Source organism: Pezoporus occidentalis, unplaced genomic scaffold, assembly GCF_034315485.1.
Source record: "Pezoporus occidentalis ecotype Australia unplaced genomic scaffold, CSIRO_AGI_Poc_V1 ctg211, whole genome shotgun sequence".
In the NCBI taxonomy this organism is placed as follows: domain Eukaryota; kingdom Metazoa; phylum Chordata; class Aves; order Psittaciformes; family Psittacidae; genus Pezoporus; species Pezoporus occidentalis.
In genome coordinates, this window is record NW_026913976.1 from 494755 (window position 1) to 522710 (window position 27956).

At 43.7% G+C, this 27956-nt stretch overlaps 2 protein-coding genes across 3 annotated transcripts; both read left to right on the forward strand.

The window, feature by feature from the left end:
* Nucleotides 1-858: 858 nt before the first annotated feature.
* SLC19A2 (solute carrier family 19 member 2) lies at nucleotides 859-14856 on the forward strand. The gene is made up of 6 exons (XM_062619534.1): nucleotides 859-1096; nucleotides 1197-1802; nucleotides 4926-5157; nucleotides 10987-11179; nucleotides 12077-12218; nucleotides 12413-14856. Exons 1-6 carry the CDS (start codon nucleotides 899-901, stop codon nucleotides 12548-12550), a joined length of 1509 nt encoding a protein of 502 aa, XP_062475518.1. The 5' UTR covers nucleotides 859-898; the 3' UTR covers nucleotides 12551-14856.
* A 7266-nt stretch (nucleotides 14857-22122) lies between these two features.
* On the forward strand, nucleotides 22123-27880 carry CCDC181 (coiled-coil domain containing 181). Of its 2 annotated transcripts, none has more exons than XM_062619515.1 (5): nucleotides 22123-22290; nucleotides 22807-23763; nucleotides 26180-26326; nucleotides 26970-27124; nucleotides 27700-27880. In XM_062619515.1, the coding sequence occupies exons 1-5, from the start codon at nucleotides 22138-22140 to the stop codon at nucleotides 27860-27862; spliced, it is 1575 nt and encodes a 524-aa protein (XP_062475499.1). In that variant the 5' UTR covers nucleotides 22123-22137; the 3' UTR covers nucleotides 27863-27880. The 2 variants fall into 2 exon arrangements, with proteins under 2 accessions (XP_062475499.1, XP_062475498.1); XM_062619514.1 differs by having other exon boundaries at nucleotides 22246-22287; nucleotides 22786-23763.
* Nucleotides 27881-27956: the final 76 nt, after the last annotated feature.

Below are 27956 nucleotides of genomic sequence, written 5' to 3' on the forward strand. Positions count from 1 at the left end.
AAGAAAGTGTGGGATAGATCGAGTAGCAGAACAGCAAATAGTTTAGAGAAGGGTTGGCAAAGTGTTAGATTACTTTTAATGTAATAATAATGTGTTAGATTACTTTTAACGTAATACTTTTAATGTAAAATAAAATTTTCCCTTCTTATCTAAGATTTCTTCTGGCTGGGCAACAAGGGACAGATTGTATTAAACCAGCTCTTATCTCGCTGAAGGGAAGCAAGCAGCAGAGGTCAGCAGCACAAGGAATTTGGATCTGGAACGGACGAACAGGCATAGCTCAGCAGGCAAAGGAGCTCTTTGTGAGCTGGCTTTCTGGAAAGGACTGTACCTGTCCCGGGGGAAGGGCGACGTGAGCAACTCGAAGGTGGAGGTGTGCGCTGCCGCGGGGACCTCCGCCGCGACTGCAGCTGTGACACGCTGCGCGTGTTCCTTCCCCGCGCGCACAGCAGGGTGCCACCCTAGCTCTCCGGCGCCAGTTCTGAACATGCCTGGTGACTCGCACGCCACCCGGACCCCATCCTGGAGAGCCCCTGCCCGCTTACACAGCCCCTGCTCCGGCTGGGACCCCGCTCCCGGCTGCCCTCCTCACGCCGCGGCACCACCACCCGCCCTGGCACGCCCCGCCCCCAGCGCGCCCCTGCTCCAATCCCGCCACAGCCTGACCCACCACCCCGGCATCCCATTGGTAGGCCTTCCGATGGCAGGCACTGTAGCCCAATCAGAGGGCAGAACGGAGTGCCTCCGGCGGATGGTGCGGAGCTGCTGGAGGTGGTTTGTGGCGGCGGGAGGTGATCCAGGACGGGTCCGCTCCCGACACCCACTACCGGCCCTCCTGGCCCCGGGACCGCGTCCGGCCCAGCCCCTGCCCAGCCCCCTGCCCCTGCCCCTGTCCGGCATGGCGGGGCCGCGTGGGGGCCGGCCGGCTCGGCGCTCTGCCCGGGCCGGCAGCACCAGCAGCGGCGGCGGTGGGTGCTGCTGGGCGCTGCCCACGGGGCTGCTGTGCGCCTACGGCTTCTTCTGCAACGTGCGGCCCTCCGAGCCTTTCCTCACCCCGTACCTGCTGGGGCCGCGCAAAAACCTCTCCGAGACCCAGGTACTGCGGCTTCGGGTACCCCTGCCCGGGTGTCCGTGTTTGCGTCTTCCCGCGCAGGACGTGGGTGCAGGGGGTGACCGCCGTCTTTTCCCCCCACCAGGTGTTCAACAAGATTTACCCTGTGTGGACTTACTCCTACCTGGCGCTGCTGTTCCCGGTGTTCCTGGCCACGGACTACTTGCGGTACAAGCCTGTGGTCCTGCTGCAGGGCCTGAGCCTCATCGTCACCTGGTTCATGCTGCTGTACGCACAGGGGCTGAGGGCCATCCAGTTACTCGAGTTCTTCTACGGGATGGGGACTGCCACCGACATCGCCTATTACTCCTACATCTACAGCATCGTCGATATCAACCTGTACCAGAAGGTCACCAGCTACTGCCGGAGTGCCACCCTAGTAGGCTACACGGTGGGCTCTGTGTCCGGGCAAGTCCTTGTGTCAGTGGCAGGATGGCCCCTCTTCAGCTTGAACGTTATCTCCTTAACCAGCATATCCATTGCCTTTGGCACAGCGTGGTTTCTGCCAATGCCGCAGAAAAGCCTTTTCTTTCACCATGTCCCAAGTCAGCAGCTCAGTTGGGAAATGAAGGTCATGGACTGTAAAAATGGATCGGCTGTCCAAGATCATCCCCATGTGCAGAGGGCACCCGGCTGGGAGGATGAGACTAAAGTTCCCTTAAACGGTGAAGGTCATTCGGCCGAGAAACAGGCAAGTTGTGCCCTGCGTTTGCATAAGCAGAAGATACAGTACCGTTGCGGTAGTCATGCATGCGGACATCCATGTATATATATATATATGCATGCATATGTGCATATATGTACCCAGCAGTAGAGATGTAATATCCAACAGCAGAAAGTATCCCTTTGCTTATCCCATGTCATTATTTATAGCACAGGAAGATTTATTCCTGGTTTCCTTTTGCTGATTGAGCATGGTAGGCTGCTCCTTAGTTTTTCTAAAGTTTGTTCTGTCTATTTTAAAGCTGTGATTGAAATTCTCTGGGCACCAAATTGCTACTCAACAGTACAAAGCAAGGGACATATCTGGGGCACTAAAAATAGTGTCAATGTCCAAATTCTCTGTGTGCTTCTGTGACTTGCAGAAAAGAGGCAATTCTTCCTGCACTCCCCTTCAGAAAACACTTGTTACTTTAACTGTTGTGCAATAACCTGTGTAGTAATTAGGTTTTGTCTTAGGATCCTGGAAGTAAACTTGGTTGGGAAGGAAACCGCAGTAGTCCTTGAGAACACATAGAGGCTGCCACTGATTAGCTACATACAGAATATGGATAAAGTTTAGGAGACACCTCTGCATGATAACAGCTTAATGCAGCCTGCTAGAGCGCCGAGGTAGTGCCCCAACTTGTGGCTTTTGTGGGCTGTGTAACCTCTAACAAAGTCACTTGTATGGAAACAAGCATGCAGGCGTCCTTGTTTGGTAGCAGGACGTGTTGGATCCCATAGCATGACAGGAGAGCAGCATGACAGGAGAGCAGCCTCCAGTTTTGAGGCCCAGTGCATGTGGTAATTGCTTGCTGGGCAGGTCTCTGCCTCCCTGCCATGCTGTTCCAGGTAATGGGTATGTATGGAGATCCTGTCACTGCAGGGGGGATTCAGGGCCCTGGGGAGAGGTCAGTCTTTCTCCCCAGTCAGGAGGAGGTTGTGCTTGTTCTGAGAACAAGCCAGGAGCTAAGTGTGGCTGTTGGTTTAATCAGCTAATGGATACTGCACTTGGTAACCCCAGTTAGCTAGGTCAGGGGAAGCAGCATCTGGGGGGCTGCTTTCAGCTTCTTCCAGCTACAGCTTGGAATTAAAGGTATTAACATTCCAGGGACTTAATCCTGCCCCATCAGCACAATCTTGTGTGAGCAAAAATATTTTTAACCATGTTTATACTTGTATTATGAAGGGTATTTGTTAAGAAAACTCTGTGCTGATAATGAGTAAGGTATATTAATGTAACTTATCCATCCCTTTTGTTTATCTTATTCTTATCCTGTGAGAGCACACTAATGGGGAAAACTTTAAAACAGGAGCAAGTACACTTGCATAACTCTCAAGTTGAGTTATACCAGGTGCTAAAAGCTGAGAAACACCGGTGTGTGATGATAGTCCTTCTTACTGAGGTAACAGCAACCATAATTCACCACCATAAATGAATGGCTGCATGAATAATTGAACCACCACTGCAACCACTCCAACCACTGCTGGGGGAGCGATGGGCCTTCCTGGCTTACCAGGCACATGGCTTGGGCTGACTGTGCCAAATCAGGTTTTGCAGTGTATGTGACAGTTGCCTTCCCTGGTTTTCCTGTGCCTAAACTTGAGCTCCATGTGAAATTTTCCATTTGGGAGTTCCATTGCTAAAGTCACATTGCCACAAGGTGACCTCTTCCCACATTGTTCTATTGGGCTTTGGAGGAATGGCATCCACATGCAGAGCAAGCGTTTTGCCATTGGCAAAGCACCGGTGGGACTGTGTGGTCTTTATTAAAGATGCTTGAAAGTCAGTGATGCTTTGACGGGTGGAAAAAAGGGAGTTCAGGACAGAGTAAGGCTATGGTCTTTGGGGGTTTTAGTAGAAAACTTAAAATCAGTTTTATTGCTCAAGGAGAATAGTCTTTTCTAGGCACACACATGATTCCCCAGAGAAGGGCTGTAGTGCCGAGAGCCCAGTGTTGCTGCTGCTGTCCAGAAACTGGATGTGCAACAGCACAGTGTGCAATAGCTCGGTCCTGTGACAGGGCTGTATGTTTCCCTGCATGGAATTCAAGTGACAGATGCTGGGCGGGCCCTGGAGACTGCACAGTCTCACATGAATTAACCACTGCTCTTACACAAGAAGGGTTTTGCCTGCCTGTAAAGACTTGGTTAGCATGTGTATGCAGCAAATGTAATCAGCAGCTCTGTCTATAAAGTGAATACATGCTCGTTTGTTTCCTCTGCTGCTGTCTGCACAAAGCAGTTAGGAACACGACTGTAACAGCCTGTATGTAAAAAGCAGTTTTCATCGGTGTCATCCCCTGTTGCTAGAACTCATCTATTTTCAAACTTTTTTCAAACCGGTTTGTGGGCCTGTCCCCTTTTATGCTCTTTCTAGAAAGACTGGGAGGGGAAAGCTTTTTTTTTCTCTCATGCCATTCATCAGAGCACTTGTGTATGCAGGAGCTCCATTTGCAATAGCGATGTCTCATGGAAGTGGCTTCTGTTTCTCTTCAAACCCCCAGGAACATCTCTCACCTTCTCAAAGTCTTGGTGAACATCAACGGGGGTAGAGTGTGACAAAATGAGATTGCTTCTTTGAATATTTATAATGCCTGAATGCTAGTACTAAAGAAAATATACTTATTTCTGGGGAAATACACTCATCTAGTAGCTTTCATGTTCTCAGTGTTACCAAATTTGGTTGAATTTGGATCAGGACTTAAAAGTGTGAGTGTTGTTATTTTGCCTTTATGATTTGAACGACTGGCTTCTGATCCTGTCTTGTCGAACTGGATATCATGTCCTGTTCTGTATCTCTTCCATCTGGTACCCTTCAGTTGCTCATGTGGTACTAGATACATGTGTATCTAGTAGTTACTGCTCTGTGCTTGAGAAGGCTGGAGATTGAGTGGTGCTTGGGACTGAACCCTTCCTCCTGATGTAAAAGGGGATGGCTTCTGAGACCATGGGATGGAAAAGCATTTTATTCATTACTCTGTAGAGGTTTGTGTCCAAGAGCAGTACTGTCAGTCACTAGTGATCAGACCACTTGAATGGGGCAATTTTGTGGAGCAGTGTCAAGTATTTATAAATAAAGACTAACATTTCTTTCCTTTTCCTTCTCCAGTCTGTGCAGGAGCAGAAAGTAGACATTATAAAGGTGCTCAAAGATCTTTGGGAGGACTTTCTGCAGTGCTACTCCTCTCAGACCATGCTTTGCTGGTCCGTGTGGTGGGCTCTATCCACCTGTGGCTACTTCCAGGTCATCAACTATGCTCAGGGCCTGTGGGAGATGGTGCTGCCTTCTCATAGCACAGAGATCTACAACGGTGCCGTGGAGGCAGCCTCAACGCTGCTAGGTAAGCTTCTGATGTAACTCCTCCTCTGCTGTGAGAAATGCCTTGTGTCAATCAAGGTCAGGAGAGCATGGTTTGGAAGTGTCTTGTGTTTCCCCAAGTATGTAGGAGAGGCAACCCTGGCATTTGGGGTGAGTCTTCTCTGACTTGCACAGGTATGGTGCTCAGTGTTGAGTTAGTTGCTGTATGCAGCTCTAATTCTTGTAATCCAGTACATAGATGTTTAAAGGAGCCTCCCAAGTCAGCCTTCATTCTGAAATATTTGGCAAAAGGCTCCAGGCACGTGGCTCACTGTATATCCTTGGCTATTACAGTGGCAGTGGGGTTGTGCTTGTTTTAACCACTCAGTCAAAGCAAGGGTCTGATGGGCTTATTCCTTTTTTTCCTCTGCCAGCATAGGAAAGATGTGAAGGTTTCCTGTACACACAGCATGCAGTGAGCCACATTTAGTCATTTCAGCACTGTTAAGCAGAAAAGGTATTAAGATGAAAGAAGTTGCTTGACTTGAAAGGGACAAGGTAGGTCAGTCAACACAAACATTTGTTTATTAAGTTGTTTAATACAATTCCATTACCAGAATTAGGACAATACCTTTATAGAGGCTTTCTAAGTGTTGCTGCAGTATGTTCCTTTTCTTTGATGGAGTCATCATTCCACCACCTGCTGTGGATGTCACCTACTTGGGAGCAAAGAGAACAAAGCATACAAAGAAGGAAGGCATTCTTGGGCATGCTAAGCCCCCTCTTGGAATTAAGTGGGATGCTGGCTGTTCTACAGTTCTGAGAGCTGCTCTGCCACCCATTGTTAGTGGGTTTGAAACTCTTGGCAACTTGATTCTGAAGGCTTTGGCTATTAAATTGGTTTTCGTGTGCTAAACCTGCAGTTTAGTAGCGTGCAGCCGTACACTGATCCTCCACTGTAGCATGATGCTGTCACTCTTATTTCTTGTTTGATTTGCCTTCCTCTACCATCCTGCCGTGGCCCCAGGAAAGGCAAGAATCAGTGTCAAGAGAAAGATGCCCCATAGTGTAGCCAAATGTCAGACTGGGAGATAAATAAATAAATGTAGTATTCTTCAAATCTTATTACAAACATCTTTGATATTATGTTTTTGGGTTTTTTTAAAAGCCTGTGAAAAATGGACCTATTGTTCAAAAAGCTGCTAAACTTATGTAAACTAAACTCATGTAAAACTGAAGATTTTGCTTTCCCATTTTGATTTTTGTCCTCTAGTATCATTATTATAAATATATAAAAATAATTTATATAAATATAAATTATTATAATATATTATTATTATAAATAATACTATAAATTATAATATAGAATCATATTTTTGAAAGCAGGTTAGCCTCTGTCCCTGAACTGCTCAAAAGACAGAACCAAAAAAATCCTTCTGGCTGACACATTGCTTCAAAAAAGTGAAGTTTAATGAAGTAATAATCACAACTAAAAGCCTGAAATGTGTAACGGGAGGGACCTGTTAAAGACAAGCATTCAGTGACCAGACTTCCGAGGCACGAGTTCAAATGCTCTAACTTTTGATTTCCAGTTTGAATTTATTAATGAGCAGTTTATTTTTCTCTCATGTCATGCCAAGATTGTATTTTAGCGCAAAAATCTTTGCTCTGCTCCAAAGCAGCCAAGTTTTCTAGTTGTTCTTTGGTAAAGTTAAGCTCTTCTTACACTTTGTCATCTTACTAGCCCCTCTTTGCACCAAACCAGGTTTGAGTTGAGTTCTTGTTTTTTAAGGTGGATGACCAGAGCCGCACTCAGATTTATTCAGCGAGGCCTCAGACTCATAGAAGGACATACTGTTCACTCTTCTCCCTTTACTAGAAATGCTTTTCCTGGTGTATTTCAGATCTGATTTGCCATTTTCATGGTGTAGGTGTCTAATTGCAGGACATAGTTGGTCCATCTTGTCATAATTAGGTGTTAGGTAATATAACCTTGAAACGCAGGGGGAGTGCAACTTCATGAGTTGCCATGAGATCCCCAGATGGGAATATACCTGTTCCCAAATTTCAGAATTGCTGAGATAGTAGAAAGAAGGCTCTAGACTCAGCTTCTTTTTGCATCTTAGGGTTTTGCTGCTAGGGGAGCCAGACTTTTAAGGAGCAGAATGTTAATTGGGTAGTGTTACAGCAGATACTGGAATGAAGAGTTTAGTGGTGGGAAATAAATTACTTTCCCTTGGCATAGCTACCTTCTTCACCAGTCTGCAAGGTGGATGTGACAGGGTTGCAGGCTTGTACATGCTGATGGTCTATAAGGAGTCTTTGTGTGCTTGGAGGATTTCTAAGATAGCAGGCTAGCTATGGGCTACAAAGAGCTTAGATGCTGCACTGTAGCACTTCTGTACAGTGGTCAAATGCTGAATACAGTCCTGTTTTTCAGATATCTTCTGTAAATCTTCCTTTGTCAGTGTGATGTTTGTCTAGTTTGCTGTGTACAGCAACGTTGTTACACTCTTGATTGCTCTTTGGCTTGTTTGCAGAACAAGGCCTACTTCAAATGGGAATTTTCTTGTAGTGTGTATTTGGGCTTCTCAGTAGGTACAGCTGTGATAGTGCATGAATCACACCTTGTCTGCTCATTCGTTCGCACACTGACTGAAACATCACACACTTTCCATCTTGTGATCCATCTTCTCTCCCTGTTGTAGTTTAGACCCAGACGATAACTCAGCACCATGCAGTCATTCACTCAGCCCCCTTCCCTCCCCAGCGTGGCATGGGGAGGAAAATCAAAAGGATGTAAAACCTGCAGGTTGAGATAAGAATAGTTTCCCAATTGACAATGCAGCTACATTCAGGCACAAAGGACTGAGTGGCAGTGGTCTGAGTCCGGGGGCTGTTGTGCTTTGGAAGCCAGAGAGGAGACTTCAGAGGCTGTCGGCATTGACCTCTGTTTTTTGTTTTGTTTTGTTTTTTAACTTTCCTGTGCCTGTAAAACTGAATGGGAGTTTACAGCAGGATTCCAGGTAAGGGAGAGGTTAGGAAGGAGAGCCACTAAGGTGTTTAGCTATTAGGGCTTCACAGCTCCTAATGTTACTGTAAAAGTCAGATAACTCTCTCAGACTCAATTTGGAGTGGTGGCCATTGTGTAAACTGGATTTTGGGGAAAAGTGGCCTGTGAACAGCACAATTAATTCTAATACTTTGTTACAACTGATGTTACTTTTGAGACAAGAAGGAAAGTGCAATGGAGTAGCTTGTGTGGAAATGCTATTCACTTTGAAAAATCATCTGGAATGGCAAAAGGATTATAGTTTTAATCTTGCACTCCAGGACCTGTTAGTATTGTCCTTGAAGAAAGACAGCAAAATTCAGTTAAACGCTGTTGCTCTTTGCGCAGCATGAGACAGTTATGCACTAAACTTTTGAGGAATGCAGAGGAGGATTTGGATTTGATGGTAGCCCCCTCAGAGAAGGGGTGTTGTGAATAATGGGGCTGAAGGTGCTGACATTGAGAATGAAGCACAAGCACAGGCACAAGAGATGTTAGAGGGGCCTGAAGGATTTAGTCCTATAGCATGGCAAACTAGGGGAAAACAAGGGGAAACTCTGATTGCACCTTTAAGACAAGCTGTGGGCAGTGATGGTCTGATCACAATAAAGACTCCCTTTACCATTGAGATTTGAGTATTTGGAAAGAAGTCATGGGTAATTATGCATCATGTTTTTGAGGGTGTTGACAGGAATATGATTATTCATATGGCTTGGACTGCATTAGAGCAACCAATAACGGCAGGCACACTGGCAGGTATAGTAAATCTTCATATACCCACTGCTGATCCTGACTGGGACCCTAATAGGGACCAGGATAGGCAAGCTTTGAAACAATATCAGAGTTAGATTTTATTCAATATTCAGAATGCGGTCACCAAGGCAGTGAACTGGTCTAAGCTATATGAAGTAAAGCAAGATACAAATTAATCACCCTCTGGATTCGTGGAAAGATTAAAAGAGGCAATGCGTTAATATACTACTATTGATCTGGGCTCGAAACCCTCCCCAACAGAGCCCCTGGCTACAGTTAGGTTAGGGAATAAGATAAAATTTCTTGTAGAAACAGAAGCTACTTATTCTGTTATAAATACTTATAAAGGGTAATGAAGCAAACAAACAGCTTCAGTCATTGGTGCCACAGGGTGGACAGGAACCTGGCCTTTCTTTCAACCTTTAAATTTTAAAACTGGCAATCAGATGTTGACCCATTAATTTCTTTACATGCTTGAGTGCCCCGTGCTGTTATTGGATAGAGATATACTGAGTAAATTAGGTTTAAAGAAAGAAAATTCAGATACATATTCCTGATGAAAAGGCCATGGAGGCCCAAGTTTTTAAATGTTATAAAGAAGTGTGAACCTTGTTTACCATGCTAAGAGACCCCCACCTGGAACAACAAAGGCAATCGTCCAGGACACTATTGGTAAGTTGTCTTTACATAATTGCCACAGCATAACAGGCTCAGGTGTGTGTGTATATATACATATATATATATATATATATACCTACACCCCAGGTATACACATATATATATGTGTACACCTATATATATATTGGTGCTAATAGATATGTTTTCTGGTTGGCTGCGGGCTTTCCCTTGTTGCACCAATATGGCTTGTGATTGAATCAAATAATACCCTGATGTCATGTACCAGCAGGCTTGTCCTCAGACAGAGGTCTGCAGTTTGTTGCAGTAGTTAGGAAGGTGAGAGAGTGTTTGGGAATCAAGTGGAATCTGCATACCCTATATAGACCTCAGGCTAATGGGAAAATGGAACGTATGAATCAGACACTCAAGTTACAATTAAGTAAAATATGTCAAGAAACTTCTTTAACTTGGTTACAAGCCCTACCAATTGCTTTGTTAAGGATATGAATACAGCCAAGAAGGAATCATGTGAGTCCATATGAACTGATGTATGGGTGGCCTTACCAACTGCCTTTTGTTCCTAGTGATATGTCTTTGCAGGGAAAAAACTTGTTTGTGATCGTTATAGTTTATGTCTGTACCCTTGCATGTATCATGATTCAGTTTTGTAGTTGCTGGTCACAATGGTGTATTAGAATCAAATATGGGTAATGGGTGTAGAATGAGACTTACAGGATATATGTATATCCCTAAGTCTCAAAGGGGGGCAATGTAGGCCTAAATTGTAGGTTTAAACTAACAATAGTGTGTGTGTCTTTAAGCTAACATAGTAGAATACAGCAAACTGTTCTAACTTGCTAAGATGTAGCAAGAAAGGAATGTTCAGCTGACAGAGGAAGGAACATCTCAGGACTGATAACAACTAAGGAGACAGTAAATAAGACCAAGGATGTCAGCCTTCAAGATAGCAGAGTAGTGCCTGATTTGGAGTGAGACTGGGAACAGAACAGAAGCAAGGACATACGAACTGCTAACTCAGCCCTAGGAGCTCGCAAGCATGCACAGGCACTGAGGTCGTTCGGTAAACGCAGTGAGGAAGACTGCGACCACCAGAGACCTCAACTCAGCAAGAAAGCGCATGCTTAATTAGGATGCAAACATTATAGTTAGTTCCTGGCGATCTCATTAATATGTAAATCATTTCCTGGAAAAGCTGTAAATGCACATGAGTATGCTAAATACAGAGCTGCTGCTAGCAAGTAACAGGTGTCCTCACCTTTGCGAAACTATTTGCATATGCGCCCTGCGCTGCAATAAAGAATGCTGGCTTCCTAAAACTCCAAATTGAGTCTTAGGTTCTTGAACAGACTTTCAGGGTAGCACTAATACATTGTCTCCGAACTGCTCTAGTTGCAGTTACTAACAGCTGTGTTTTCCTTCCCCTCACAGGAGCTGTTGCAGTTTTTGTTGTGGGTCACATAAAAATGTCTTGGGCAATGTGGGGTGAAGTGGCACTTGCCCTGTTCTCCTTTCTTATTGCTGCTGCTGTATATATCATGGACACTGTTCGTAACATCTGGGTGTGCTATGCATCCTATGTTGTCTTCAGAATTATCTACATGCTGCTAATCACGACAGCAACGTGAGTATCTTTTTAATGCAGATTGCTCTCAAGCTTACAGTTGGCTTGAAAGCTGGCATATTTTCTGTGTAATTAAGAGTCTCACCTACCAGGAATTTGGAAAGGGAAATCTGTTGTGATTCAGGTCGGAAACTGAGGCGTGGAGATACATTTGGCTGGCAGTCTGCTCAAGCTTTAAAGACTTATGATACTAAAGTTGCTACTGCTAAATGTGAGATGGTGCTGCTCGACAGGGGAATGTTTTTCATAAACATGGCTGGAGTGAAATCTTAACAATGAGAAGAGAACAGTGCTTTGCCTGTGCTGAAGTGTCAACTTTCTCTAACTGGTGAGGAGGAAAACTTCAATGTCACTCTGGGGAGGAAAACACAGTTGTTGAACTACACATGCATAATTGCCAGAAGACAGCCCAAGCACAATACGAAGATTGATGCTGAAACTGGTTACTGCAAAACGAGTGCTGGTTATAAGGAAGTAGGAGGCTATGGACTATACTGCAGTAGGCTAGTGCTTTGAGACTGCCACCAGCTCTCTGGGATCAGAGCACATTTTTCTTCTCTGCTAGCCAGACCCTTTAGCTACAATGGACAAGAGGGCTGCTTCAGTAAGACTGAAACCCACAGACTCCCAAAGGGATTAGTTTTTGGGGTTTTTGGGGTGTTTTTTTAAGCTTTTTCCTGTGTCTGTGGGTCTCTTTTAGCTTCTGTGCTAGTGTGTTATGATCCTACTTAGAAAAGTACACTGTCAATGCAAGGTAATTTAGCTGTGGAAAATACTGGACCAGTTTGTGTAATGTTTCAGGTTGCATAGTTCTCTTGTACAGAGATGTTCCTCCCATTCTTGTATTTCCCTGCTTTTTCCCTGTCCTTACATTTCCAGTCATCCCTTTCTTTTCAGGTTCCAGATTGCTACGAATCTCAGTGTGGAGCGGTATGCCCTGGTATTTGGAGTCAACACTTTCATTGCCTTAGCACTTCAGACTCTGCTCACTTTGATTGTTGTAGATGCCCGTGGGCTTGGGCTGGACATCTTCACCCAGGTATGATGGACTCTTTTAGCTTTACTGGTGGGAGGGAGGGAGGTAAACTAAACTGCAAAACTTCTTGACTACCTTTTTTTGGTCAGAAATATTTACAGATTCCTGGTATTTTAGAAGAGGAAGGGAGCTCATGTAACAAATCTGATAACTGCTTGGTTTAACTGCTTTTTTATTTTCTTTCCCCTTCTCTGCAGTTCATGATTTATGCCTCTTACTTTGCGGCCATCTCCCTGGTGTTCTTGGGCAGTGGCATATACAGTATTATAAGAGCTTACAGAAGACAAGAGCAGATGCATAGCAGATCTCCTGAAAGCCAGCAGAGCACCAGGTGAAGACTCTTGGTGGCTACATATGAAGATCTAGGTCTGGTTTTTAATCTTTGCCTTTTCTTCCAAGGCAGTCATCTGAATGGTATTTCATCTATATTTATACTATATTAGTACCACATTTTAGAAGGTAAATGTATTAGCTCTTACGTAAGTAAGAACAAATATCTTCTTTCTAAAATGCCTTTTGTTCTTCTGTTGCATCTATGGGATGTGCAGCAAAGAACAGTAAGTTCTCTCAAAGAGTGAAAGCCTTGGGAGGTTTTAATCTAAGGCTGTGCATCTGGAAGCTGCCATTGAAAAAGCAGCTTCATGATTGTCTAGTCAGCTGCTGCTCTCTGTCACTGAGGTGCTGCTGTGGGGTAGAAGTGGGGGCACACTAACAGACCTCTCTGTGGAGAGCCCCAGCCCCGGAGCATGAGCTGGCATTGGGCCTGTACTCTGCAGCGTAGCTCTTGCTGTGGCTGTCCCATGGTGCTGGGTGCTCTGTTTTGAGGACTAGTACACTTATGTTTTTGCATATGCATATTCTTCCTTGAGTTAGTTATACTGTTCCTGTCTGTCACCCTAGCTGCCAGAGCTGATCATGGTGCTTCCTCAAAAACTTAACAGTCCCAGGGTAATATGTGACATTGGTGAATTGGCTATCAGGAACGCTGCTTGTGCCTCTGCCCCAGGGACTGTAAAGCTGGAGGGGAAGCTTAAGGGGAGTTTAAGTAGGCAAAAAACTAATCCAAGGCTCCCTTGACATTTTTGCCTCTGGCCTTTAGAACCACAGATTCTTGTGGTTACAGGAGTCACTGCCTCATTACCCTGGAGGCTGAGCTGTTCAAACGGGATGTGGCACTGAGAGGGAAGGTGACTTGCTGGGTTTTAAGCTCTTCTTTATGACACTGGAGAATTGTAACTCTGGTGACTAAATACACACCTTCAGTTATGATAGTTACCTGGATGACTGCCTGGGGCTTTGAAAAATGCTAATTTCTGGGGTTTATGCCTTATTTTAAAATGCCTTTGTGCTTCTTGTGCGTCACTGTCCACTAGTTCTACCTCTTTTTTTCCACCTAAGCAGGACTATGAATGTTTGGAGTGGGCAGTTCCTTTATTTTGTCTAAGCAATTTGGAACTTGCCTCATACCTGGTTTTTAAAACTAATTTATTTTTTCCAAATTCCTTTATCACTGGGAACGAGTTGCACAGAGTTGTCCTGGGCTTGGGCACCTGGATACTCAGGCACCATGACCAGCACAGCAACAGATACCTCTAGTATAGTGTAGAAATGCCCTGTGGAATGTCCCTGTTGCTGTTCAGGACATGGCAAGTTTACGTGTAAAGGATAACTGGCAAAGGAGAAGATGCAGTGCAGTGTGCTTCTCTCCATACCTTCTCTCTGTGTGCTGCTTAGACCTTTTTTCAGTCAGAGCCCAAAGAAGCAGCTTTGGTTCATCGATTGCTTTAAATGCCATGGAGACTTCACAGCATTGGGGTTGGGAAGGTGTTTCACCCCTGGCTGGGACAGGTACAGCCTTTCTTAACACTTCTGTGAGCCTCAGCCTTTACCATGCAAGGTGCATGATTAATATGGTTAGAATGTGCTGCTTGGGGTCTGGGGAGCCCTTTCAGGCCTGCTGCTTAGGGGAACCCACTCCCCAGAGCTTCCCCCTGTTTGCAGCCTGCCTCCTAAAGCAACCCTCTAAAGAAGGGTTTGGCTGTACTGGCATTTACACCTGTAAGCATAACTGCCTTATCCTGAAATTGAAACTTGAAGCCACCCATGTATATATTCCTTTCTTTACCATTTTTTGTTTTTAAAATAAAATTTGAAATTCTAGCTGATGAGCTGTCCTGGGAAGGGACAGTATGTGCATATCCTGTCCTTTGAGTTCCTTGGCCTGATGGCAGTTGCAGCAAGGCACGAGGAATGGGTATGCAGCACTCGTGTCAAGTGACCAAAAGAAGCAGCTCAATTTTAATCAAGTTTTTCATACAGAGAACAAAACTCTTTAAAGGCAACTCAAAAATTAACTAATGAACTACAGCAATAACAGTGATTTTTCTACCAAAGTAATGAAACTGGCAACTTCAATAGAGAGGCATGTTGTGCTGCGTATGTCTTCAGGCCTGTTAATGTATGGAAGCCACACCTGCACATTGTTCAGGTTCCTGTGCTGTTGCTGTGGTGATGAGGTGACTACAGAGCCTGACTGGAGCTTTACACAGTTACTGATGCCTACAAAATACTGTAAACATGTTGGCATTGTTGGTTTCTAATTGTTTAACTATTTTTATTAAATAAAATTATCCTGACGTACCCTGTGTAGCCAGTGTTTGTTTTGTGTTTTGATACCTTGCTAATCCACAGTGCTGCTGCTGCAGGTTGGTCTGAGCACTGTTGTTACAAAGAGTTAAAAATAATACAGGTGAAAACATGCAAAAAGAAGCAAGTTTTCAAGAAGCTGATAGTTGCAGGCTGGCTTGTGTAGGTTTGCAGAACTCTGTGCAAGTGTCCTTCATTAAGGATCCTTAATTGCTGAGCAGTTCAGAAATACTCCATAGTTCTAGTGCAGACTGGTCCAGTGAGGGTGAAGATCGCTCACTGATGCAGACTGACTGTAAGCGACAGCAGGTGTAGGTTTGCTGTGTAGGAGGACCTTTCTATTTATGTTGACCCAATTACAAAATTGAGGCTTTCAGGAAGAAATGTTGTAAACTCTTGATCCTGGCACACCTGCACTGCCTTGGAAAGCACTCCCTGTCTTGTGCTTCTAGAAGAGATGGCATGTACAGGCTGGGTTGGATGGCAAAGCGGTCTCTGAATTTCTACTGCCAGTTTGATGTAGTTTGGTGTGGGTAGTAGTACAGCATGCCCTCTGCACAACACCAAAACCAAGAGAAAATGGGTAGTCTGGGCAGGAAGGGGCACCTTTCTTACATGTGTTTCCTTGAGTGCCTTACTACTGAGGCAGGAGGGATAGGACTGTCAGCATGTCAGGCTTACTTTGAATTTCATTCATCTGCCTTCCCTGGGCGAATGCAGGAGTTGACAACTGCACAGTTGACAACTGTGCAGAGATGAGCTTCTTTGAGAGGGTGGAGAATTAAACTCTCTGCTTGCGTACAACAGGAAGGTAACCAGTAGTTCATACAGGCATAGCATTACCCTTCAAGGCAGAGTCATGTCTCTGGTGCTGGTGAAAGGTGCTGTGACAAGAATCCTGAGGCTGCTCTTGCCTGCAAACACAGCAGGTCCATGTGAACAAGCAATCTTCCTTGCTCCTCCCATTGCATCCTCCCGCACCGTGTACAACTGAGAGATCTGAAAAGGGACACCCAGCTGCTGTCAAGAGGCTTGATGGAGATGAGGTAAAGACTACCCACAGGTCTGGGGTGTCTGCCTGGGATGCTGTGACTGTTTCTTTGTTGCAGTTGATGCTGGGGGTTGCTGGAGGTGAGTGTTACCACTGAATCTTGCGTGTCCTGCACCAGGCTTGCTATGAGGCTGTTAAGATGTGGTATAGTTCTTGGGCTTTAGAATCATTGTTGGGGGGCAGGCCAGGTGCTGGGTTTGTTCTGTCCAAAAGGTGAGGAATAGAGTTGACAGGGGCTGCTGTTTCAGGAGCAATATTCACTGCTGTCCTTCTGGAATAGCACTGGTTGTGACAGCCCACCAAGGCATGGCAGGGTTACACTGAACTGTGCTGTGGCTGCCTGCGTGTGTGAAACAGCCAGCAGTGCTCTCAGTGTAAAGGAAGGGGTCTGCACAAGTGATTTCGTTATCTTCTTTATTGGTGTGACCGTAGCCAAGTAACTGGGAAGGAAAGAGGGACTTTGGTTACGGCAGGGGAAGGAGACTGGGAGCTCTGGACCTTATTCTCAGCGACTCTTCAGAGTCAACTGTTTCTTATACAACACACAAAAGGGTGCTTGTTTAACATTGCTCTGGTGTTATGCAGCCTTTCTCTGTCAAACGTACTCGCTGTGCATGAATCAGTGTTCCTTGAACACAGTGTCTAATGCATTAGTGACACTGAAAAGAGCAAGCAACATGCTGGGACCTGTCCTTGGAGCCCTGTGTTGCTTGGCCTGTCCTTGGAGACCTGCATTGCCTAGCTGTTGTTTCCACTGTGTTTTTTCGTTACCATGTTCTGTAGCTCACTCACAGATGAGAACATCTGAAAATCTAAATTTAATGACATATGGGTTAATGAATGCATGCATGAATTTAGGCTGACCTTAAAATATCATTGATCTTCCAACAGTGGGATCTAATCCTGATTCGTAATCAATTGAATAAAGCATCTCTTGTGAATGAAAGGGGTAGCACTGGCTAGTAAGTTGAAGGACAGTCTTACAATAAAAGCAGAGCAAAAAGCTTTGGTATTGTGCCCAGTTCTCTTTTAGTCTGCTGTGAATTTACCAAAGCCACCCATCTGTGAAATGTAGAATATCAGAAGTCCAGCATATTGTCTTCAAGAGCGGGATAACTGCATGACCCTGGGTAAGGTCAGTGGTTGAAGTTTTTCCAGGTACAGCAGGAACCATTGCCAAGCAGGTACCTGAGTGTTAGCTCAGGTAGGTATCAGAAGCCCTTCCTGGTATCTCTATCTATTCCTTTCAGCACACTGAAAACAACGTTAGAAACCGTTTCTCACTGTATGGTGTAGGATTAGCAGAAACTACAGGGTCATGGAGTCCAATCTCCTTCGTGTCATGTGGCTTATGATGACAGATGTCTTCAGAGACCTCCTGAACCCTGCCCTGAAGGGGTTTAGATTTTCTACCCTGCGTGACTTTGAATGAAAGGGTAACTCTACCTGCACTACTCTGACAACTACTCAGTTGTCAAAGCCCTGGCTAAATTTCTTCATGCCTGTTTTCTGCCCAGATTTTCTTTCATTAGCATTAACCCTTCAGTGCAGGGGCTGTGTTGCCCTCTGAGCTGCGTGGCCTTCTGGTGCACTTGCAGACTGTCATCCCTCACTTTGCTGGGGCGCGGTGTATTCAAACTGGGGGCTGCAGCTGTATGAGGGTCCGGGTGAGGGCTGCCATGTTAGTGTTGCCAGAGAGCCACCTCCTTCCACCCTGGGGGGTAACCCATGGTGGGCCTGAGGTGTGAGGAGGGTCATGGCCCAAAACACAGTGCTAGAGAGCACTGCACAACACCGCACGAGCCTTGGTCACCCCATATAGCTGCCGGCAGCGGGGCTGCTTCCCCTTGCAAGGAGCTGCCCTCACTAGGCTGAGGGGCCCCTTGTACACTGGGAGGTTTATACCTTGGTCTTGTGCTGGTGCTAAGGGTGGGGGTTTGGGTGAGCTGAGAGTTGGAAATGGCTTATTTTTTTCTAACAAGCAAGGGTACCTGCTTCCCCTTGAACTACACTGAGGGGGGTCGAGCCAGTGGCTCTCTGGTAACTGGTGACAACACCAACAACCATGTTTATCGGGAGCCTTCTCAGAAGAGATCAGCGTGTTTAACCAGCTGTTCCAATACCACTATCCCTTCTATGGGGCCGGGCAGCACAGTCCTGCCCCTGCACAGCCCTGACCAGCTGCAGCAATGGCAGCTGGGGGCTGGTGCTACCACAGCCAGTGTTTTGCAGAAGGGCCTTTGCCACATGGCGAGCCCTGCGTGGGCTCCAGGGCGAGTAACACAGCTTGTTGTGGGGCCTGCTAACCACAGGGGCACGCAGCACAACAACCTGTGGGGTGTTTGCTCCTTCACAGTGGTGGCTGCGATATGCCACCTTCCCCTGCAGCTCTGCTGAGGAGCCTGAGGCCTCCGATGGGTTTTGGTGGCTTTTTTCCAGAAGGTAATTAATTCGGGGTGCTTTTCCTGGTGTGGGATTTTGGGGTTGGTTTTTTGTTGTTTGTTTTTTCTTTCTTTCTTCTTTTCACATTTAGAGCTCCAGGAGCAATGCTTGATGAATGCAGAGTGGTGTCTCTTTGTACTTGCGGTACTGTATTAACAAAAGCTCAAAGTTTGACACTGATAGTTTTTGGTTTGATCAGATCGCTGCTCACCAGCCGGAGCGTGAATAATACAATGCAGAAACTGCCGGCACCCGGGCTGCTCCCAGGTGCTCGGACACGGAGATGGTGGGAGGGACGCACGCATACACATACACGTACACATACACATACACGTACACATACACGTACACGTACACATACACATACACACGTACACATACACGTACACGTACACATACACATACACACGTACACATACACATACACACGTACACATACACATACACGTACACGTACACATACACATACACATACACGTACACATACACGTACACGTACACATACACGTACACGTACACATACACATACACACGTACACATACACGTACACGTACACATACACGTACACATACACGTACACATACACATACACACGTACACATACACATACACATACACGTACACATACACATACATGTACACATACACGTACACGTACACATACACGTACACATACACGTACACATACACATACACGTACACATACACATACACGTACACATACACATACACATACACACGTGCATACAGATACGCACATCTATGCATGCACATACACTTACACACACAAAGCGGGGCGCGGCGCGGCGCGGGGCCCGTCTCCACGGTAACGGGGCGGCGGTGCCGCCTCGGGAGGGCGTTCTTGCTCGGCGCCGGGTCGGCTCTTCCTCCGGCGGCAGGGCAAAGGTGCGGGCGGGTTTGGTCCTCGGGGGCCACCATCGGCGGTGCCCGTTGCTGCGAGAAGGTGAGCTGAGCTGAGCTGGGCTGAGCTGCTGCCATAGCAACGCCGCCGGGCGCACCGACGGGGCGGGCCGGGCCGGGCCTTCAGCGGGCGGTGGAGGTGGCTCGCCCCCGGGCCGGGGTGGGGACAGCGGCGGGACACGGACAGGCCGCAGTGTCGGGGGAGCAGGTAATGCCGGGGAGGCTCATGGCGGCCCCGCCGTGGGAGGTGCACATGGCCGGCCCTCACGCGTTACAACCCGGCGAAGGGCTGCTTCGCCTGCTTGCTTGTGTCGGTGGTCATCACGGTGAGTCGCTGCCGAAGGTTGTCAGTCGCAGCAGAAGGCGCTCCCAGTGATACGCGGAGCCGGGTGCTTTTGGGCCTTCCCCACCAAAACGGAGTTGGGTTCGGGTTTATGAGTCTGTATAAACGTGTATTTTGGTACAAAGGGGCAAAATAACAAAGCACCATCACTGTGTCCCCCTTGTAACTGCGCCTAGCCTGTGGCTGAATATACCCATGTAGAGGTGTTACTGAGCTTTGCAGAACAGTCACACACCCAGTTAGAATTGAAACAGTGAAAATGAAGACTTGAGATTTTCTGCACGCTTTTGGTCCCGCTTAAAGCTGAAGCCCTTTAATCCTTACTTCATTGGAATCTAAATAGAATAGGACCTGATTCAGGATTTTCTGAAACAAGGTCATTAACTTGAAATTCTCTTCAGCTGTGACTACTTTATGTTACAATAAAAGAAGCTGATTTTTATGCTGTTCCCCTTTATTATACATATCCTAAATATATTGAACAATTTTCAGTATTTGCATTGTCACTGAATGAACATGTTTTGTTAATGGCACAATTCAGCTTTCTAGCTTTTGTGCCTGTTGGCCATCATGATGAAGTTAAAGAGAAATGGTTCTTTTGTGCTGAATACGTACTAGAGCAGGGTAATCTCCATTAAGACCCCAGGTACATGTCCACCCAAGCCCAGGTGAAGGAAGGGGCATTTCCCGGCAAAAATCATGACCTGTTTGAACAAAATTTAAACTTGGAGAAATGTAGCGTGATTAATTGAATAATGGTCGTGGCAAGTGGTGACTAAAAAGAAGGGAATTAGGAGCAAAATTTTCCAGATTTTCTTGGACAAAATGTGGATCAAAAAGAGAAGAGTTTTGTAAAGTTTCTAAATGAAGTTTGCAACAGAAGTGCCCAGCTTGATTGCCATTTTTTTTCTCTTTTAAGCAAATCTTGGCTAAAGTTTGAGGTTCAAAAGAGCAGCATTCTTGACAAGCATGAAAGTTTTAAGAAGCAGAGCTGGTGTTCCTGAGCCTAAATGAGAATTTAGGAGATGCTCATCAGAACATAACAGCTTGAAGGAATTTAAGCAGCATCATCTGGATGGAAGGATTTTTACAAAATGTATTACAAAATCTGAGCAGGTTGGGAAGTCCAGGTCTTGTCTGGAAGGGCAGGTTGTTAACACATGTAGCTGTCTTGCTGTTTCAATCCAGGGTCAGAGCTAACTCAAACATCTTGTATTGTGTTGCAATATGTTAATGCATATAACATGATCTTCTAGTATGTGGTGTGTGACACAGATTTGTCCTACTAGAGACACTTAGAAGTGACACCTTCCAGCCTACAGCAGAGAGTACAAAAAGAATAGGAAATTTTGAATAATCAATGTTTCCTTGTTTTGTATTGTTTTTGTAAACATTAATAAACAAATTAGGAAAGGAATGATGAGTGGCTAAAGCTGTAAAAAGGGCAGAATCATCTCAGCTGATGTGTGTCTCTACATCAGCTTTTAACCCTTTTGTGTATTAGATGGAGACATATGCTTTCTGTTGAGTGAACCCCTGAGCCCAGGGGTTTCAGGCAGTCAGCCTGGAGTCCTGAGTACCAGCACTGAAGCAGTCCTTCAGGAGCTGTTGACACCTATGTGCTATGCAGTCCAAAGATTGTTTAAAATATTCAATCCTTATAGTGGCTTGTCTCCAGTTTTGTCATGGTTGTGACTATATCCATCCTGATTAACTGGTAAATGAGAATTTTCCATTGTTGTCTTCCTCATAAATTCAAACCAGAACTGAATCCTTTTCCCAGTATTCTCAATTGGTGTCTGTGTAACTTTTCTTTACCCCTAATACTAGTGGAGCTAATAGGTTTGAAAGATAGCTCCTTGTAAACATTCAGCCACTCTAGTAGAAGTTTCTGGCAAGAGTACAATCAATGAATGTCTTCTCATTTTAATATGTCATTATGAGAAGCTTTTTGGTGATTTGATCTACAGTAAGGCATAGCATGGATCTTCTAGGACTTGTGCATTTCACATTTTTGCATTGTGACTTTAAACAAGTTGAGACTTCTTTAAAGGAAAATGGGCCAGGCAAATATAAGACAATGTAAAACGTACCTGGGAGCAATGAAAGCTCTTAGTAATCTTAACTACGTTTGTACTTTTTATGTTTTACCAAACATAAAATAGCAGTCTCTTTGTCCAAGCATAAGACTGACAGTCAAGAGATCATGAGTTCTCGTTTTACCTCTCAGAGACTTACTGCAAGACATCGAGTTAAGTCACTTTGGTTTGCTTTGACTCAAATTTTCACCTAGTAGTTGGACCTGGAAAGGCCAAAACCATTCATGTTTATAAACCATTAGTGATCTGTAGTCCTGGGGTTCTGTGGCATGGTCCAGCATGGTTGTATTGATACTGCTCACAAGTTTGATGTGAGTGCCATAAGAGATATTGATGTCCTATATTTGCGTGTCACCAGAGTTTTAAAACAACTCTTTCCTGCTCTCTTTTTTATAGTGTTACTCTAACACATCACCAAAATGAGTGAAAATGAAGACCAAGGAGATCCAACGAATATGGGTGATTTAACAGGAGGCGTAGAATATGAGGATGATTTTGAAAAAGACCTTGAATGGCTAATTAATGAGGAAGAAGAAGATGAAGAAGAAGAAAACCTTGATGAAAGAGAGGTAGTTGTTAAATTAAATGCTAAATTATATGCTAGTTATTTAGGATACAAAGTTGAGTAATATTTGAAATCATAAGCATAAAATTGAATATGGCTTGAAATGTGTAGGTACATTCACTGGATTTTGACAGAGAAAGTTATTTGGGTTATAGTGAAAACCAGTTCAGTGAACTGGTTAGTTTGGTTATAATTGCTTTAAACCAGAAAATTCAGTATTCCTTGAAAAGAATATGCTTATTTCAGAAGTACTTTTGGATTCCTTTTCGTGTTTGTGCAACACACATTCTGTTTTTGTGGTGTCACTGATCACTGTGCAAGCCATGCTTAGTTAAATTTTGTGCATGGAGGGACTGCAAGAAGGTTGTTAATGTCAAAAAAGCTATTAGTTATGACATGCACTATTTGACAGCCTGTTTTAGAGTTAGGGTCATTAGTAGTGCTCTTCTCTCTCACTATTTCTTTTCTCTTTCTCTGGTACTGTTCTTTGTTGGGAGAATAGTTGTTTAATTTTTGTTTTTAGAATCCTGAAGCACGAATTGTTAAAGGTGAGGATAGCTTTGAGGAAGACAATGAGGAAATGGAAGAAAATCCAGATCAGCTTTCAGAAGCAGATGTAAATGTGAAAGTGAGACCCTCCAATGAAGAAAGTTTGGAATCCAGATCTGATGTTAAACAGGGGGATCATGTATCTGATACTGATAGTGAAAGCTCTATCCAGGAATCCAAGCTGGAAAACCAGCAGGAACTGGATGAGGAAGAGGATGAAGAACTAAAGCGTTACATCTTGGAAAAGATTGAACAAGCCAACAAATTGCTGGAGAATCAGGGTCCTGTGGATCAGAACAGAGAACGGAAATTAAAATTTAAGGATAAGTTGGTGGATCTTGAAGTTCCTGCTCTAGAAGATGTTGAAATTTGTAAAACTGACTTTGCAAAAGGAGATGATGTTTCAAATAGGCTGTCTCAGTTGTGTATATCTAAGGAAACGGGACAGGAAAGCACATCGCTTTCTCCACATGCTGACAAGAACAATGAAAAGAAGGATGGTGAAATCTTAGTGGAAAAAGATGGGAAGTTTGAACTCTTAAGTTTACATGATATTGAAAGCCAGGGCATTTTGCCCCCAATAAGTGTTTCTTTTACTGATATTGAAACTCAACACATGTCTCCAAAATCTTCACCCTGTAGTCCTCCTGGTGCTGCTTCTCAAATGAAGAAAGTACCTCCAGAAGGACCAGGAGCACATACTTTTTCTCCTGGTGGAGATGACTGTGTGTTTTTCCCAAAGCCTCCATCTAACCCGAAGCATCGTCCAAATTCTGCCATCAGTGCTTCAAGAGGTCTGGGAAAACAGAAGACTCCACAGAGGGTGCAGTCTGCCAGCATGCCTGTGAGAAGCTCCACTTACTGTCTTTCTCCCAGACAAAAAGAATTGCGGAAACAGTTAGAACAAAGGAAGGAAAAACTGAAGAAAGAGGTAAAGATACAGAGGCAATAAATAGATCACAGTGACTATCCTGTTCCCATGCTTCACAGAAACCACATATTCAGGGCATTTCCTCCATTTTTCCATTGTAAAAGAGGCAACAAGAGTAATACTAACAAGATTATTACTGTTATTATTGTTGCTGTTATTATTCTCTGGAGTTTGTAAGGAATCTATCAAAAGTCTTTTCCTTAGGTGAAAAGAAAAACCCCACAGAGTGGCATAGGATCATGTCTTGCTCACAAGAGAAATTAAGTATTTATTTACTACATCCTCCATAAATAGGCCTTCTGCTATATTGTACTTACTGCTTTTGCTTATTGACTCTCTTTCTACCTAGGTTCCATTTCATGCCCACTGTTTACTGTGACATATCCCATGGTATCACATCTCCACGGATTACACTGCAGTGCAGGAAGTTAACATTAACCAAAGTAATGCAGGTGCACATTTGGGTGCTCATGAAGTATGTAATAGGCAATTATCATATGGGAGAGTGTTCAGTCATAAAATGAGATCTTCACAAGAGAATGACCCTGAGAACTACAAACAAAGAGCAGTGTGTTTAACATGTATGGGAGATAGAGCTGACTTCAAAAGTGGTATGCCTTATGCCTGCAATAAGATGTGTGCAGGTGAAGTCACATTGACTAATAATATAACTGGATACTTTCCTTCCTGTAAAGGTTTTGCATAGGTGAGCGTTGTAGTAAGTTTTCTCAATGAGTTTGTGGCAAAGTAGGTTTTTTTCCCCTTTCTCTGTTAATTAATACTACTTTTCCTTCTTATTTGCTTTTACCTGGGCACTACAGAGACGACAAAAAGAAGACAATATTGCCAGTAGTGAGATTATTCTTCTTGTATCTATAAAGGGCAATAATTTTAAAAAAACAAGTTAGAAAATCAAGTCAGTATCTTATGTATTGCTGGGAAAAAACCTCCACCTTTTTAGATCTTTCTCAGTGCCTTATTCAGAAAAACATATGTAATAGAGCCAGCCTTTGACAGCTGTAACAGGAACCTCATAAATCTTTACCAAGTATTTTAAAATCTTATTTTTCTTCACTTTGCATTATGATGATACAATTACTTAAGAGTAGCTTGCTATGTATGTTGCTCTGTAAAAAAGAGCATGAAGCAGCTACCATTTTTCTGTGCCATGATGTTCTAAGTAATCTGGCTCAGTAGCTTCAAAGGTTGCTTTCTGTCATGTGTGGAAATGAGCCTAGCCTGGTTTATTTGAGGCTGAGGCTTAGCTCAGTAACAAGGGGTATGAAATGAGAAGAGTTACTGATGGGTTTGCTTTGTACCACAAGACTGGATCTCTTGACACCATACTCTGCATATTTAAAGTAAAAGGTAGTGTCATAGAGATAGGGAAGGTTATTTTTCTAACAGTATGTGCTAAATCTCTTCCTCTGCTGGCTGACTTATGAAAAGGTAAGAATGTATTACGTTATTTCTTCATTTTTGAATGGAGTTCTTCCATTCAGTGATGGATTTCACGGGCATGAAACATTTCTTTACATTAATGAAATCCATCCGCTTCATTTTGGTGGAGTTTCTTTCATTTCAGTAAATTTCAAATTACAAGTTTGAAGGCTAGTGTGAAAGTAGATGGGAGGAATATCATCTATTTGCAAGAAGAACAGGTTTCTATGAGTCTTGAAATGAGTGGGGATTGTAGCTTTTTTATCAAAGAAAGAGAGTTACACTCTAGTAAAATGTCCTAACCAGCTTCCTGAAGTGCAGTCTGAAAACCTTTCTCCTCCTTGTAGATACTTGTAATTGGCTAAAATGTGATTAATAATAATAATAAAAACTTTTCTCAGTTTTGTAAAAATCAGTTCATTTTGTAAACTTGAAAAAAGTGTTAAGCTATTAATACTCTGTAAGTAAATACATTACAATGTCATGTCCAGAAAAAGCCCCATATTTGTAAGGTAGTATTCTGTAGTCCATAGGTAGTTAAATATCCTTTAGGGTTTAGTGTACCCACCTGTCAAGACTGGAAACTGCATTCATTTTCAAAATGCATCAGTTGAAACTGATTTTAAGCCAATCAGAGCTATTGGACAGGCTTAATTTTAAAAGTCTTTACCCAGTGCTATTAAGAGATGTCTGTGAGTTGAGATGTGTCATGGAAATAGAGGTAATCACAGAAAGGGTTATCTGAATGTATCATGAATGTATCAAAGGTATCTGAATGTAACATGAACCACAGAAGTGGTCAAACTCTTTTCTTCCTAGAAGTAGTATCAATTATGATGTAATCTTTGCTTATTCCAGTTTCATCAGTATTTTTGTGTCTCTCATATAATTCAGATGGCTTATTTATTGTCTATGAAGGCCTTTGAAGATTGATTCTCTTAAAAACTAAGTTTATTAACTCTTCATTCCATTTAAGGAAGAAGAAAAGAAAAGGGAACAAGAAGAACAGAAGAGAAGAGATAATGAGATGGTTTTTAAAGCTTGGTTACAGAAGAAGAAAGAGCAAGTGCAAGAAGAAAAGCGGATTCGTCGTGCAAAGGAGCTAGAAGACTTGAACAGCAGGGTAAGATCTCCCTAAAATAGAACTGGGAGCTGTAGTGCTCTTGTTAAATAGGAAAATTAGATTCTAAGCCTTAGAATCTGTTCTTCGCTAAGCATATGCAAATACACAGTGATAGGAAGCGTTTTTATTACATTGATTTCGGTGATGAGCTAGATTGACTTGCATGTTTAGGATTGTTCTGCTTGGCAGAGTGGCTTGCATCATAGAAGCTGCATATATGAATTCCATAGCTATAAAATCACAGGAGACGGATGCTCCTTTTTATTGGGAGAATGACTTGATTGAACCCTGCAGTGAACAACCAGCCAGAAAACCCTTTGAAGTGCATTCCTTACCTTTTGGCAAGCAGTTAATGCACATGACCTGACCAAAGCCTGAAGATGCTGTCTTCTAAAGTTCCTCTGCCTTGCAGCAATGGGCTTGAAAAGCTAAATTCAGTATTTTTTTAAAACATACAGCTTTGAATGGTTGTTCATGTGAATATTCCATGCCAGGTTAGCGTATGATTTAGTTTGGTTCTAAAGTATGTTTTGTGGATGGGAGATACCAGCAGAGTTCAAAAAATTGTTATAATGTGATTATAAGTCATTTAATGATAAGCCTTGTGTGTATATGTCTTTTTCTTTTTTTTTTTTTTTAATAGGAGAAGGACAGGAATCCAGAAGAAGCCTTCAAGTTATGGCTTAAAAAAAAGCACCAAGAGCACATGAAAGAAAAACAGTTAGAAATGTTGAGGCGCCAAGCTGAGGGAATTGCCTTTTTTCCGAGAACAGAGGAATGCAACAGAGCCTTTAAAGAGTGAGTAGGGTCATTCCTAGGGAATAGTATTTGTAAGTTTTGTAGTCTATCAGGCTAAAAGCATAGTTATTTTATCGTACATCTTTACTGCTGAAGTCCTCATTGTTTTGGTTTGGGGCTTTTTTTATGGATATGCCCTCATAAACTTAAACCCCAGCAAAAATGCATCAATTTCTTGTTGTTTGTTCAGTGTTGTGAAATTACTTGTCAGAGCCTGAGCTGAAATAGTGAATTACTTCTGCTGAAAAAGGGAGATACTTCTCCCCTGCCTGTCAGGCTCAGGTTGATTCAGCTCTTTAAACAAGCAGAAAGATAATCCAATAGAGTGTTTTTTAACTCCCTCAAGTTTGTGAGTTGAATTAGCTCAACAACAAGGGGGAGGCAAAGGTGGGTGGCAGAAGCTGGAGAATGGGATGGAGAAATAGTACTTTTAGACTGGCTCAGCCATGACACCTGTGTTTATCCTCGAGGGCAAGGTGACTCTAGTTAAGTGGGGGCAAGTCTCCTTCAAATGGATGACATAAAACTTTGAATTGCAACTGTCAGTATTTCTAGACCTCCTTCTCTCTCCCCAGATGGCTAAAAAGAAAAAGAGAAGAAAAACGAGCAGAAGAACTAGCTGCTAAAGAGAGAGTGAGGCAGCTTAGACTAGAAGCCAGAAGAGCAAAACAGCTGCAGAACATCCACTGTATTAATTCAGAGCCAAAATCCTTTCGCTTCACAAATCATTACAGTTGAAAGTTTGATGTAAGAACAGAGTTCTTGGTGGCAGTCTTTTAATTTTTATGGCTTGAGTTTTTGCTCTTTACAGCTACTTTTTGTGGTGTGTTTA

Bases quoted from the DNA above. Each gene is read 5' to 3' on its own strand.
- SLC19A2 (XM_062619534.1), top strand. From the start codon at position 899: ATGGCGGGGCCGCGTGGGGGCCGGCCGGCTCGGCGCTCTGCCCGGGCC. The intron at 1,803-4,925 runs GCAAGTTGTGCC...TTCCTTCTCCAG, and splicing joins GTCATTCGGCCGAGAAACAG to TCTGTGCAGGAGCAGAAAGT. The intron at 12,219-12,412 runs GTATGATGGACT...CCTTCTCTGCAG, and splicing joins GGCTGGACATCTTCACCCAG to TTCATGATTTATGCCTCTTA.
- CCDC181 (XM_062619515.1), top strand. From the start codon at position 22,138: ATGAGTGAAAATGAAGACCAAGGAGATCCAACGAATATGGGTGATTTA. The intron at 23,764-26,179 runs GTAAAGATACAG...ATTCCATTTAAG, and splicing joins AGGAAAAACTGAAGAAAGAG to GAAGAAGAAAAGAAAAGGGA. The intron at 26,327-26,969 runs GTAAGATCTCCC...TTTTTTTAATAG, and splicing joins TAGAAGACTTGAACAGCAGG to GAGAAGGACAGGAATCCAGA.